Source organism: Apodemus sylvaticus, chromosome 18 (assembly GCF_947179515.1).
Source record: "Apodemus sylvaticus chromosome 18, mApoSyl1.1, whole genome shotgun sequence".
Classification (NCBI taxonomy): domain Eukaryota; kingdom Metazoa; phylum Chordata; class Mammalia; order Rodentia; family Muridae; genus Apodemus; species Apodemus sylvaticus.
The window spans coordinates 37,886,127-37,901,076 of record NC_067489.1 but is presented as its reverse complement, the minus strand read 5'-3'; the positions used below and the strand labels follow the sequence as shown (position 1 = coordinate 37,901,076).

The window sequence follows — 14,950 nt, the reverse complement described above, 5'->3', positions numbered from 1 at the left end:
TTCTACATCACAAAGTAATCATACTGCTGTAAATTAATGGAGTTTTCTAATTAAGAGGCACAGATTATCAGTCAGCCAGGAGAAAAGAGACTAGTACATTTCACAAAACATACCATCAAAAATTTCCCAGTTAATGAGAAAAGCAGAGCTGAAAAAGGTGCAGCAGGCTACGCTGATGAGAGGCCAGGAAGTAGCGCCAGCTTGCTTGATGAGAAGGAAAAGGCCAGACCACACCCAGCACATCTTAAAGACTGTTATGAACGCCTTTGGCTTTGTATTGCTCCTTGTAGTGATAGTAAAAGTGACCAGAAGTCCTGGAAACTTCATACAAACGAGACAGTGTCATTAAGCTTGCTGAGACTTCCAAGTACGGTTTCTCAGTATCTGGCATGGCACCAGAAGAACTCAGGAAGCACTTCTGCTGCCCAGATTCTCAGGAGCTGAAACTGCCCAGCAAGAGGACATCTGTGTGACCGTCTGTGTTACAAGCAGAGGAGCTACTTTCTTCACAAACAACCATTTTCACTTGAGAGAACAACTGTTAAAGCCACTGTTTAAAGCAATAAAGGAGATTGAGCTGGGACTGCCTACAAGAACTCCATGAGCAGAACTAAAGCATACTTCTCAGAATGCATAGGCAGCAAAGCGAAGATCTATCTAGAAACCACAGCTGCAGCAGTCATTTGGAGAAGAATTATGCCTGGGAGCAGTATAAAGAGGACTGCAGGAAAGAACAAATTCTATTTCTTGAGCTGTTTTATAGTCATTTTATTTGCCTTAAGTTTCTGAGCTAAAGTACATTTTTAAAATCAGGAAAAGTTTCATTATCATTAGAGGGAACAATAATGACACTCTCAGCCAATCATTGGACTGAGCATAGGGTCCCCAATGGAGGAGTTAGAGAAAGGACCCAAGGAGCTGAAGGGTCTGCAGCACCACAGGAGGAACAACAATATGAACTACCCAGTACCCTCAGAGCTCCCAGGGTCTAAACCACCAACCAGAGTACACATGGAGGGACCCATGGCTCCAGATGCATATACAGCAGAGGATGGCTTTGTTGGAGATCAAAGGGAGGGGAGGCCCTTGGTCCTGAGAAGGCTAGATGCCCCAGAATGGGGAATGCCAGGGCAGGAAAGTAGAAGTGGGTGGATTGGTGAGCAGGGGGAGGGAGGATGGGCTAGGGGATTTTTCTGGGGGGGAAACCAGGAAAGGGGACAACATTTGAAATGTAAATAAAGAATATATCTAACAAAAAAAAGAAGAAAATAGTAATTTAAAAGGTAGTCTATACTGATAACTAAAGGTTTTATAAGGCAAATATACCCAGAAATCTAGTATAGTAGCTATCAGAAATTTGGCTACTGCATAATTTATATTTTTACACATATAATAATGTTTCAAAATAGATAACATAAAAATGAAGAACATTTGAGTACACGATAAATCCATAATTATAACATTAAGTTTAATTTTATTATACCAATTGATAATCAAGCAGACAAAACTGTCAGTAATGACAGACAAGACTGAAAACATATAATTAACATGCATGGTAATATATATGTGTAAATACATGTACAATATATATTACAATTCTGCATCAAAAACTGGAGAAGACACATTGTTTTAAAATAAAGATTATTTCAAATATGAAATTGAGTCCAAAACCACTTTTCAAGATATGATGAAACACCAGTGAAGTGGTATTAAAAATGGACACATTTTCTGACAGTAATAGCATTAGGATAGTTAAATTTTGTTTTGTTTTGTTTTGTTTTTTGTTTTTCGAGTCAGGGTTTCTCTATGTAGTCCTGGCTGTCCTGGAACTTACTCTGTAGACCAGGCTGGCCTCAAACTCAGAAATCCACCTGCGTCTGCCTCCCAAGTGCTGGGATCAAAGGTGTGCACCACCCCTGCCTGGCTAAGATAGTTAAAATTGATATCATAAAAATCATATAAGGGATGCTGATGTCAAACACTTTTGACCTTTGAGCCTGTTGAATTGCTTTATTCTTCTGAACTCTCTTTGTATTTTTTTCATCACTGTGAAAAATAATTTGAGACGACTACATGCGGAATATAAAGAGATTCTGGGTTATCTGGAGTGGAGAGTACTGAGGGTAACTCCCACATTCACAGACACAGAACAGCCTCAGTCTTTCACTGTAGCAGGAAGAATGTACACAGGCAGAAGTGAATAGAGCAGCTGGAACAGGCCATCTGAGAGCTCAGAGGGTCTGTCTTCACGTCCAGACCCCGCGTCACTTCCCAAAGGCATGTTAGGGAAGTCATTCCTCATACGAATGTTTCTATTATAGAAACAAATTTGCAAAAAAAAAAAAAAATTAAACAAAATTAAAGTTAAATGATATAATCTATTTGAGTGAAAATTAAAAAAACATGAAGTTATATCCCAATAACATTTGTTTTACATAAGGACAAAAGCTGTCCTCAGTAAAGTGAATTGAGAAATTTGTGAACCAATAAACATATGTGTGAACTTGTGAGAAGAGCAAAGTAACACATATGTTTTCCTCATCAAGGATAATATGAATAAAATACATGGTTTAAATCTGGCTACTGAAAATACCTTAGTGTTTTGACTGCCAAGCCTATGCAGTTTAAACTATATGACAACTCCTTAAAAATGAAACACGAAAACTGCTACAATTAAAAAGTGCTTCCCACTGCAACAGTAAAATTTAAGCCATAAAATCACAAATACTATTAACTATGTTTACAAGAATGTATGATATTCTAATGTGAGATTTTCATTTTATAAGCTCTTACAAATATTCAAGTGATTATTAGAAAAACACTTTTAAAAGTAATTAGAAATTTCTATTATTGGGAAGTAGCAGTAGATTTTATAGAAAATGTTTCCAATTTCTTAGACAAATCTAAAGTCTGTATGGGCCCCATAGATGTGGCTTGCTCTGTGTCATTATCCTGTGTCATTCCTTGTGAATAGGCAGGTTACCCTGTGTTTATGTGATGTTGAAACCACCTCCAGGATGTGCTCAAATCTAAAATAAGTTTCTATCATTTATAGTAGCTAATTAAGCACTGTCTCCAAAACCCAAGCGACTTCTCAGGTAGGAGTCCTACAGCTTGAGGACTCCTTAACAAGGCTGAAGGGCACCGAGGGGACAAGAGGAACTGCATGGCATGGTGCGGGTCAGGTTACTCTGGGCAGGTTCCTACTGCTCAGCTACCGATGAGCTTGTACCAATGAGAAGAGCAAAGTCAGCACTGGGAAGAGCACTTACAGACACTGTCAAGACTAAAGACTGAAACTCATGGTCATGTCTGTGCTGTATGTAACAAGTACAGTCTGTATAGAGTTTTAATAGAGCAGCAAAGGAGGCAGGGAAGAAAGTTTCAGAAAAAAAATGAAAACTGCAAATGAAAAAGTCTATTCATTAACATGATTTTATTGGCATGAATTAACCAATGTCTAGAGTTAATTCTTAAAATGCCTGTGCTCTTCAGGAAAAGAGCCTATCTGTTCTATTATTTTTTTGTATAATGCTTCATATATTTCTGAAAAATATAAAGTTTCAATTACTCTACCAGAATGTCTGGTGGTGTTTACTCACATTTACTTTAATTTACAGATGTAAAACTAATAAAGATATACAATTGCTTTCTACATTTTGTTTCACATATCTAGAAATTTTGGCTTGATTGCATCTTATTGTATTTAACAAACTCCAATACACTTTAAATGGCATATACAGCTTTATATAAAGAAATAACATTATCCAGTATAACAGGTAAGGGATATATACATAAAAACATTTAAAGTATTGTACATACACTATTAGGAGGAGAATGGTATCCATAAAGTTGAAGACGCTGACACAGAGCACAAAGGGCCAAATGAAGTGTCACATTTCAGAATGAACCCAAGTATAGCAAAAGAAAAAAGAAAAAGACGACAAAATAATCAATTAGGAAGGGCAAATCATTATGCTACATTCTCTATAAAGCACACACACACGAGTGAGATAAATGTTAAAGATGAGTAGCAAAGTTTCTAAACTCAATATAAATAAATGTTAACTGAGCCTGTGTTCACTTCAGCCATTTCCGTTCCACAGGAAAGGACTGCTGGTGGGCCGCTGGCTCAGCAGCAGGATGGATGGGGAGGATGGGATGAGGCCCTGCTACAACCCTACTCCCATGCTCACTCCTAGCTGTGCTCACTGCTATGGTCATAGCCACTGCTCGCCTGTGGAACAGGAGTAGTACTTACCTGACAGGAATGAGACGGGACACACAGTACCATTCATTATGGTCTTAGCACAGACCTTAGAACAAAGTGTTCATTTCAGAGTTTTAGTGAGATGGACATATTTTAAAGGTTTGATTAGGATATGCTAATTTTCAGTTAAAGAAACCAGAAGGTTATTAATCAAGTCTATTAGCTAACATTTTTGATATTTATTATATTTTTATAATTATATATTATACTGGTTAAGTAGCATTTTAACTCATTTAATCTTCATAAAATTATAGGTGGTGACAACATTATTGTATTATTTCAATTGTAAAACTAAAAAACTGGGACAAAGAGATTAAGAATCTTACTGAAGATCACAGAGGAAAAGTCAAACCCTCTGGACCTGTCTCAGGGGCTGTTTTACTTTCTTTGAGTTTCGTCTCAGTTTTTACTCTGAGATAAATTTTAGTTGTTTCCAGGTCAGCCTAGTGTTTAGAACATGTGTACATGTATACTACCATTTCGATCAACTTGCCAAAACAATTTGTATTTTACTAGATCATCTCTAGATAGACTAGTCAAAAGTCAATTCAGCTTTGTATTATTTAAAATGTGACTGATACACTGAAACCAAGGACTGCCATATCAAAGAAGGTAATGAGGAACTGTAAAGCACTGAGCGGCTGAGTGGGGCTGTCAGGGAGAGGTCACTGAAAGGTAACTGCATTACATAATGAGCTTTGAGCAGGGAGGGCTATTTAGAATCAGATCAACACCTCTGAGGAGCAGTCACTGTAAAGAGGTCATTTACATATATCAAGTTGCATACAATTTATATGTTATTTTTCTTTAAAACTAAGTTTCTTTCCCAAAAGATTTGCTAGGGAGTACATACACTAACATGTATATAAGACATAACCTAGGATAAGGTGATATAATATAGATTTCATAATTTATCTAGACTTGCTTAATTAATCCAAGTTAATGTGAATTACAACACTATTATGAAATACTTGCTTTCAATGTATTTTACATTTCTTTGTAAATTTTATCTCACAATTTGTACATTTCTTTGTACAATGTATCTTACAGTTCCTTTACTTTGGCTTTTGTGTTGATACTGTAGTTTTTATCACTATGTTATCTGATCTTTGTATTTTAGTAAATGCTAATGACTAAAATTACACTTATTAAGTATTTGTTAATGACAATAAAATATATCATACTTTTGGTACTTAAGTAGCAAATGAATAAATTAAGATGGATAAAGTAGAGAATTTAGAGCAGGCCACCAAAGGTCGAAACTGTGACTTTGAACAGGATCATTTTGCATAACATATTTAAACCTTATCATGAACAGCTTTCTCATCTTTGATTGTGGACAACAGGAGGTTGTTGGATAGATTAAATGGCAAAATGCATGCAAAGCGCCTAGCACTGTGCCTGAGAGGAAGGGCTTAGGACCAATCTGTTATTTTTTTTTTTTATTGTGGACTGGGATGATGTCAAGAGTAAAATATTTGGGACAAATGAAATAAAGACTAAAAAGATGAAATACTGTTAATTTGAACTTAAGAATGAGGCCCTAACATGTAACCCAGAAGAGTTTGTACTACTTTTAAGAGGTGAAGAAAACCTACATTATTTCCTTGTATTTACCATTCAGTATATTACACTATCATTAAATTCACTTACAGAATTAAATCTTTGCATATTCACCTTTAAATTTTTACATGCATAATGATCTTATTAATCTATTATATGAATATACCCTTCATATCTCACAGATAACGACAGTATGAATGAAAATGATTTAATGAATATGACTGGGTACAGATATTTAATATCAATATTTAGCATAAATATTGATATTGATATTGATGCATAAGATACTTAAATAATTATTCTACATTAAACCTTCAGAATGGTTTCAGTAAAGGCAACGATCCAAATTCTAAGTGTTACACTGTTTCAACAAGTACAAAATAATTCTCACCTAGAAAACCCCACCTGAAACCTCTATAAAGTAGTTCTTACCAGCCTTGCACGTTTATCTTCATCTCCTTTAGTTTCTCTTTTTTCATTTTTTTTCCTGAATATCTCCTGAAGCTATACAGAAACAAATCAGGAATCAAATACCTATACATATTACTAAGTATATCGTACACATAAACAAGGCAGTTTCAACATTTAAACTACTCTATATTTTATGACTGCATCATTTTTCACAGGAAAAACCATTTCCTTTGGTGCTGGCAAGTCCCAGTTATGTCAAAATGTATTTAATGTTAGTTTTATTTGATTTCTAACAGAGAGATTGAGTCTGAGGCACACACAGAAAGGAGGAAACCTGCTGGGCTGTAAGCAGCAGTGAAGCGGTCCTCACGGACTCTGGTTAGAGTCAGGCTTCTGTCTCAATGTTATTACAGTAAACTGCTCACTCTTCTCTACTGGTTCTAATTTGTTTATGTGTGAAAATGTGAAGTTCCTGCACTAACTACTAACTGTACATGGTAGAGAAGAGACTGCTGGCATCATTTTCTAGATAGAGCTACAGCTCTCTTTCTCTCTTTTTTTTTTTTGGTATTTGGAAAATAAGAAAAGTTCCTTACTATATAGAGTGCTACATAAACTAAGTATCAAAACTAATTACCTAGCACTTTGCCTATTATGTCTAAATAAATGTTAGTTAGCATTATAAACAGTTTATAAATCTTTACATTTCTGTGATTTAAAATGGAAGTCTAATTCTGCTTCTTTTCCTGCGGAGGATATGAGGTACTTGTGCTCACAGATAAGTACTAGAAAATTAGGAATATTAAGCATCCAGGAATGTGTCTCTTCAAAGGCAGAAGTGTGCAAGCTGTTATAAGCCCAAAAGCCAGGGATGGGTGTGGTTAATAGCAAGGTGAATTCTGTGCCATCTGTGTTGCTAGCCGACACCCGGTCCCCCAGATTCTTACAAAAAGGAACAAAGGTGTTTTACAGCCTCGTGACTTTTGTGCTATCTGTATGGCCAAGACCACAGCAGACACTCTTCCAGAGCCTTAAGGTGTCACATATAGTCAATTTATAAAACCTGTTTTTATGGAAGAGGTCACATGTACTTTACAAGGAGCTTTGATGTAGTTATACCTTAAGCTTTATTGTGCATACAGGACTGCGTTCATTATTACCAGGGAACTCTTTCCAAATTGTGCTGTGCTTTAATATGACTGAAATAAACTGCCCAGTGTCAGACTCTAGGAACCAACACTGGCTAGTCAGCCCAGTTGAATGGGACCTCCTTGCCTCATACAGGTTGTACTCTGCGGCCTGTGATCTTTGGAGATACTCCTCTAACACACATGGATTGTGTCAGTTTTCTGAATAGTTTGTTATTCTTGTCTATGGAATCTGGGTAACAATCTCAACTGTATCATTTTCCCCTTTTCAGTTATTACTTTTATTTTAGTGTGTGTGTGTGTGTATCTCTGTCTCTGTCTCTGTCTCTCTCTCTCTCGCTCTCTCTCTCTCTCTGTGTGTGTGTGTGTGTGTGTGTGTGTGTGTGTATGGACAGAGGGCAGTGGTCAACACTGGCTGTTTTCCCAAATTCCCCACTAAAGTTTTTAAGATAGGCTGTCTCACCAAACCTGGAGCTGACATATTAGTTAAGACTACCTGGCCACAAGCCCCAGGGATCTCCCATCTCTGCCTCCTCAGCAATGGGATTATGGTGCAGCTTGGCTCTTTATGTGCTGCTGGAGATCTGAACCCAGTCCTGTTTGGGCAGCAAGCACTGTACTGATCAGGCCGCCTGTGCAGCACCTCTATTTCACTGTGTTCAGTAAGAGTTGAGAGTCAAGTTGCTCCTGCTTTCAGAGTGTCTGAAGCACACAGGTAAACATCACACTGAAGGAAGCACTACAACAACTCAGCAGAGCACATTAGAGCTTTAGAGCAACCGCAGCTCTTGCACAGAGTATGTGGAAACAGACTGCAGGTGACACGAGTGCCTCTGAGTCCATCCCAGAAGCAGGCAGCACCCCAAAAGACACGGGCACAAAGAGCTTTCGTGGAGTGGGATCTCCCAAAGTCGGTGCTGATACAGAATGTTTAGTCGAATTATTTCAATAAACAGGTTTGTTCTGAAATAAAATAAAATAGCTCTTTATGTGCACTTTTTCTCTTACCTTTAAATAGAAGATATGAAAAAATAAGAATAGAACATTGATATTATTGGCATATTTTGTTACTCTAAGAAGTAAATTAATATTACTTTTTATTTCAGAAGAAAAAGAAAGTATTTTGTCACAGAAACGGATGTAGTATACACAAGTAAACATCAAAGAACTGAAGGGGAGATGGGAAAGGACAGAACACATAAAGACCCTGTCAGATAAATGGTCAGCCTGGGGGAGCAGAGGTCACAGAGAAGGAAAGGAGCAGGAAGCGGCCCCCACACGTTAACGATAAGGTAACGGGAAACAGAAGGTGAGTCCAAACTGATAAAGAAAAGTTCCTGTGGCAAAGAACTGAGTGTTAGGGCTGGAGAGATGGATCAGCGGTTAAGAACACTGACTGCTCTTCTGAAGGTCCTGAGTTCAAATCCCAGCAACTCCACGGTGGCTCACAACCATCTGTAATGAAATCTGACGCCCTTTTGTAGTGTGTCTGAGGACAGCTGTTCTTACACAGAATAAATAAATAAATCTTAAAAAAAAAAACCTGAGTATTAGTTCAAAAGACAATCTTAGGATTGCCTTCTTTCCATTGAGTACAGAGTAAATTCCAAACATCTGACTATAGTCACCTTTAAATACTTAATATAACTTATATTTCCATAAGTCACAAAAGAACATAAGTGAGCAATATTTAATTATTAGAAAAACGCAGCATATAATGTACATACCACCAAAAATTCCTTTTTATCCACCATCTCATTCCCATCGGTGTCAAACATGTTGAAAGCTATTCTGAAGCCTGCATGGGGCTCTGCCGGGAAAAACAAACAAAAAACCCGCAGCAAGTTTTCATAAGATGGAAAAAATACTTAAAAGTACAAAATCCATGCATTCAACAGTTAGATACATACACTGCACAAAACCAATGCAAAGTACTATGTTAGTATAGGTTACATACAGTGAGAGCTATTTTGAAGAATACATATTTCTGATTTACATACTACAGATTGAGTAACATAACTGACAATAAGTTTTCTAAGTACCTATTACTTATTGTATTGTATTAAAGGAAATATTTGACAACTGTCCCTCTAAAAATAAATATCCAAATTCTGCTTATTTGTTAACAAAGACAAACATGAGGTCACTGCATTTGATTTCTTTTTTTTAAAATCAGCTTTCTTTTTCTTTTTTTTCTTTTATGTTTTTTAATTGGATACTTTCTTAATTTACATTTCAAATGTTATCCCCTTTCCCGATTTCCCTCCTCCTGGAAACCCCCTAACCCATTCTCTCTCCCACTGCTTCTATGAGGGTGTTCCTCCACTGATTTCTTTTTTAAATTGAACTATGTTCAGCTACTTGAAGTGGCAAAAAAAGAGTAAAAATATAACACAATGTATCAGTTCCAATTCTCCAGGCAAATCCAACTGAAATCACCTGGGGATAAATGTGCTCATGAGAGGGTACAGAGGGGTTAAATTTTAGAAGCCTGAACAGCCAGCAGCTTTTATCAAGGTGTGAATGTGCAGTCCCAGAACTTCCAATGTGCACGTATCAATGATCTCTTTCAAAAAGACTGCCGTGCTTAAGAGCTGACTTAGTTTCATGAGCTTTTCTGGAGCCCCATACTTTTGCTTTTTCTTCTTCTTCTTTTTTTTAATATATATATATATATATATATATAGAATACGAACAAGAAAACCTGGAGCGAAGAAAAGCATCCTTCGGAGTGGAGGTCAATGCATGCTTTTAAGAAAAGACTTGACCTTTGTCCTTTGAAATGGCTAGCAAAAATTTGAATGCCCCCATCTCCAAGTAAACTTACCAGCCTGACATGAAGTCCTGAACTTTGCGAAGAAGCAGATCACCCTATTTTCTTAACCCATCAGAACTGTCTCTGGAAATAACCAATGGAAGCCACTGCTTTATGCTATCTTACTTTTCATAAGTATTGTAGGAATTTGCATTTACTGTTATTATCTTTCACAAATACTGACACCACAACTGAAAAGCAAGTTTTACAAGGTTTTGAAAAGTATATGAAAGCAATAAGTCTTGTCACAGACTAAGATTGGTATCAGCTAGTTTTCAATATTGATCAACTGCAGGTGGTCCTACTATGAATGGCAGAATGCTTGCTTTTCAATACTAAAATTTGTTCTCATTAAGAGAGAATAAGCAACATAAGAGAAAACAGAAGATACTGTTTGACATATATATGCATTCACATCTTCACAGCCCTCTTTCTGCTGCTATATCCTCCACAACTAGCCCAGCAGTGTAAACTTTCTAAGCACAGATGCAGCACTTTAAAGTGAGTTTGACTAGTGCTTGTTTGTACACATCTCCAGATTTTGTCATCTGAAATCTCCTAAGTCAATTCTTCCTTTTTTTTCTATTCACCAATTATTTTTCAAAAGGACACTGTGAATAAGACAATTTTTGTGATATAGATGGCCCAAACAAGGGTAGCATTTTGACAGCGCAGACCTTTCACAGTGTGTGTAAAGACTGACCTTGTAAAACATAATTTCAAATAATCTAAATTCTATGAGGAAAATAAAACATGATGAAGGGATTAAGAGGGAGCTACTGAAGAGAGGATCCAAGTGAGGACTCTTGTGTTCTGAAAGGAAGCCTGAGAGCATCCCCAGGAAGTCTTGAGAGATGTGCTGGCAGCTGACAGGGCAGACAAGACTGCACGCACTCGCACTCACAGAGCAATTCCTCCACCAATGGAAAGGCCGGGTGGCGGAAGCACAGTGAGTACAGCACAGTCTCATCTCCTGGATGATGAGAAACTGAACTCAAACCTCTAGTAAACCTGCCATGTATTTCATAAATACTGCTGCATGTGCCAGAGAGAGCAAACCACTGCAGTGGACAGATAAAAGGAGATAAAGAGACTTAAAACTTATTACTCTTTCACATTAGACTTGTGAAAACCTAGTTTAAAGGTATATAATACAAATTTGATAGAATAAATTCTGACCTTTAGGGTCTCATGTAGGTGAAACCCCAAAGAGTTATATATTTATAATTTATGAACATTTTATTATTGTCAGAAGCCAAGTATACAGGTTTCTGACTGTTAAAGTGTTATACTTAACATTTTCCTGTGATATTTGGACACAAATTTGTAAAAGAGCCAACATACATATAAGGCAACTTACAGTAGTATGCTAAGAGAGATTCATTTTTAGGACCATAAGGAAAAATGCATCAAGAAATAAATTTAATGAGTATACTTACTTGTTAAAATACATAAAAGAAAAAGATATTCTGTGTAAGAAATCACACCTAGAAGAAAAAAGTATCAAATACACTTTAAAAATATTAACTTATCTTTGACATACATCAAAGTAAAATACTATATACAATAAAAACTGACTAATTTTAATGCATATGCTAAACAATATGCTAAATATTGTTTCAAATGAGACAGCTATAGTATAAAATCATTGCAAAAGTAGCAAAATTCATTTTACTTAAATTGTTATACATGCCTCTTAAAAATTCCTATAAAGTCATTCATTATAGATATATTGGCAACAAAGGTAAAATGTTAATGTTTATTTATAGCTTACCTTTTAAACTTGTTACTTATTACTATGAGAAACTAACATAAGGATGTCAGAAATGCAATGAACTTTTAGTGACACTGGAATAAAACTTTATACTTGTTTGGAAATTTGATGTGTGACATTTAAAACTAAAACCTTATACTTACCTTTTTTTCTGTCAAATGATCATTTGCTACTTTCTAGCAGCTTTTATCCTTAGTTGACTCTAAGATTTTTCTCCCAATGGCCCTTACTTTATGTTTTCTATATCATGAATTCTCTGTACCTTATAATTACAAGTTTCAGCAAGGGTTTGTATGAAGTAAATTAACACTCTGTTACTACACTCTTTACTACTCCTTTTGCTTAATTGTCCAAGAAGAGACTGAAAGAATTAAGCTCAGGAATAAGTCTATAGTATTTCCCTAGATTGTAGTCACTCTTGATGTTTGATAAAATGTATGGGAAAAAAATCCCCTTGTGGTCTTTAGAACTCCACTTATCTAATGTTCTTCAAGGCTCCACTAACTCTATTATAGAACAAAGAGACAAGGACTCACTGTCAGGTTGTCTGTCACAGACATGAAGGCTCTGAAAGCATTCTGTCTTGTTTATACTAGAATATTGTTACCTATAGACAGATAGCTCTGGATGACTGCCAGGAGCGCTATGGAGAAAGATTCTGAAATGGTCAATGGCTGTAAAGATACAATTATTTAAGAGTTCTCTTACCACTCTGATTCACTTAGACAATGACAAACTATTATAGTTAATATAAAGAACTTTTATAATGCCATATAATTGATAATTAATTCAAGGTTTCCCTCATTCAGGAGGGAATTACTTAACAGGAGGAATCCTTGAATGCAGAGGGTCATACCAGCATTTGTCTGTAGGGCTGGCCTGGCTACTGAGTTTGTTTAATATACACATAGGAAGGGAGAAAAAAGTGATATAATTAAATGAAAATGGTCAAGGAAAGAGAACATACTGCTGAAGATGAACTATAGTTTTATAGTTCTTCCTAACTATAAACATATGAAACCAGAAGAAAATTAGAAGATCAATCCTTTGATTTATTTAAGGCCAGGACAAAAACATAACAAACATAACCTAACGGTACAGTCTTTAAAAGTAAAGGATAAAGAAGACATCAACTACATGACAGGAGAAGGATTTTAAGTTCACACACAGCCTTGAGTGGTTTAGAGAGGCCCCTGTCTTCAAGAGTGGAAAGAAAGGGAAAAGAATAGACAATTAGGTTTTGAACAATTAGGCTTTCAACTAAAAATTTAAAGAACTTCCTTAAAAGCATGACATCATTAAAGTACTATTTCTTGATCTACTATGTTTTCCTAAGTGTTACATATTGCTTTAACAAGAAGTTGCTTAATATTTTTTTTTTTACTAAGTAATAGCTAAGAAGATAAAATCCATTTTAAATTAATATTTAGTAGCTTTAAATAGTTAGGTTTGAAAATTTGCCATCAATCTTCATATACATGTTAATTAAGTAATTCAGTATTTCTCTAACATCTTACAAGCTGGCTCTAAACTCTTATAAGATCATGATTTAACCTTTTCTTAGGGAAAATGGATTTCCTTCTTCTATGCATTTGGTTTTCTTGTTATTGTTGTCAATTATATTTGGTCCAATCTATATATTCTTACAAGACATATTAAGGTAAAAACTTTAAAATTCATTATATTCACCTATTCCTTTTGAGTTTTGTTTTGTTGAGACTGTGTTTCTCTGTATAGCCCTGGCTGTCCAGGAACTTACTCTGTAGAACAGGCTGGCCTCCAACTCAGAACTTTGCCTGCCTCTGCCTCCCAAGTGTTGGGATTACAGGCGTGCGCCACCATTGCCTTCCTTTTGAGTTTTAAACACTCCCAATGCTATTATCTCACCCTAAAATATGAATAAATTTTCTAAGAATATATTTGTTTGTGAGATAAGTCTTTGCTATGGAGTCTAGTTTGGCTGGAAACTCAAAAATCCTCCCTTTTCAGGCTCTAGAGAAGTTGAAATTAGTAAAATGTACCACTATGCCCAGTTCTCCAAGAACTTTTTAATGTACCCGAGCCCAGTATTTAAATCCTAATTAAAAAGAGATGTCCACAATAAAAGACTCGTGTCCTTAATTCAGATTCCACGTGAAAAAACAAGACTTTTTGCTTTTGTCTTTTAATCAAGGCATCAAGTAACACAGGATAGCCTTGAATACTATGTGGCCAAGGCTGGCCTTATATGCCTGATCTTGCATTTGCCTTCCCAACACTGGTCTTACAGACATGCACCATAATACCTAGATATGCCATATGATTTGAGAACAAGCTAATGCCCACATAACCAACCACCTTATGTATACAGAAACAGGAAGCTTTTACAATGAATGTTGTATTTCAAATTTGGCTGTTAAAAAAATACCCCATCATTTTGTATTGAAGAAATAACTATTAATTCTCTAGAAGTAAAATGGAGAAAACTAGTATTTGAATATTTAATATCTTTGAAAAGCACTTTCTATTATCAAATGTAAAATGCTTTTCGGTATGGTTAAAAATAATGAAGCTAAAGAGGTGATGAAATATATATATATTTGTGTGTATATAGTGATAACACAGTTCTTAATCATATTATACCAAAACTTATAAATGGAAACTTTTGCATTTGGTAGTATTATATGTATGTATGTATGTATGTATGTATGTATGTATATATACATACATACACACACATATATCATTAAATATATATTTGTTAAATGTATATTTATAAAACATATGCAGTTTTAAATCCATATCAATACTAAAATGCATAGGCACATAAGATTAGCTTACCTCTTTCTTTAAGATTTCGAAAAAGCTTTGATGATCCCTTCCAAACTGGTGGAGTTTCTGAGAGCATCTGACTTAATTCCTATAAAAGAAGGATTGAAATACTGATTAGCAGTCAAATCACTTTCTAACAACATGAATCTTAAAATCAT

The 14,950-nt window shown here is 35.7% G+C and overlaps 1 protein-coding gene across 3 annotated transcripts in view; it reads right to left on the bottom strand.

Annotated features, from left to right (window-relative positions):
- Positions 1–14,950, bottom strand: part of Micu3 (mitochondrial calcium uptake family member 3) — an 81,854-nt gene that overhangs the window by 22,748 nt on the left and 44,156 nt on the right. For 2 of the 3 annotated variants that reach the window (XM_052162269.1, XM_052162271.1), the window contains exons 4-8: positions 14,802–14,880; positions 11,647–11,694; positions 9,120–9,202; positions 6,266–6,337; positions 3,823–3,861 (exon numbers count right to left, since the gene is read on the bottom strand). In XM_052162269.1, coding sequence (XP_052018229.1) covers positions 3,823–3,861; positions 6,266–6,337; positions 9,120–9,202; positions 11,647–11,694; positions 14,802–14,880 — 321 coding nt within the window. The remainder of the gene's footprint in view (positions 1–3,822; positions 3,862–6,265; positions 6,338–9,119; positions 9,203–11,646; positions 11,695–14,801; positions 14,881–14,950) is intronic. The other variant, XM_052162270.1, reaches the window with a different exon arrangement.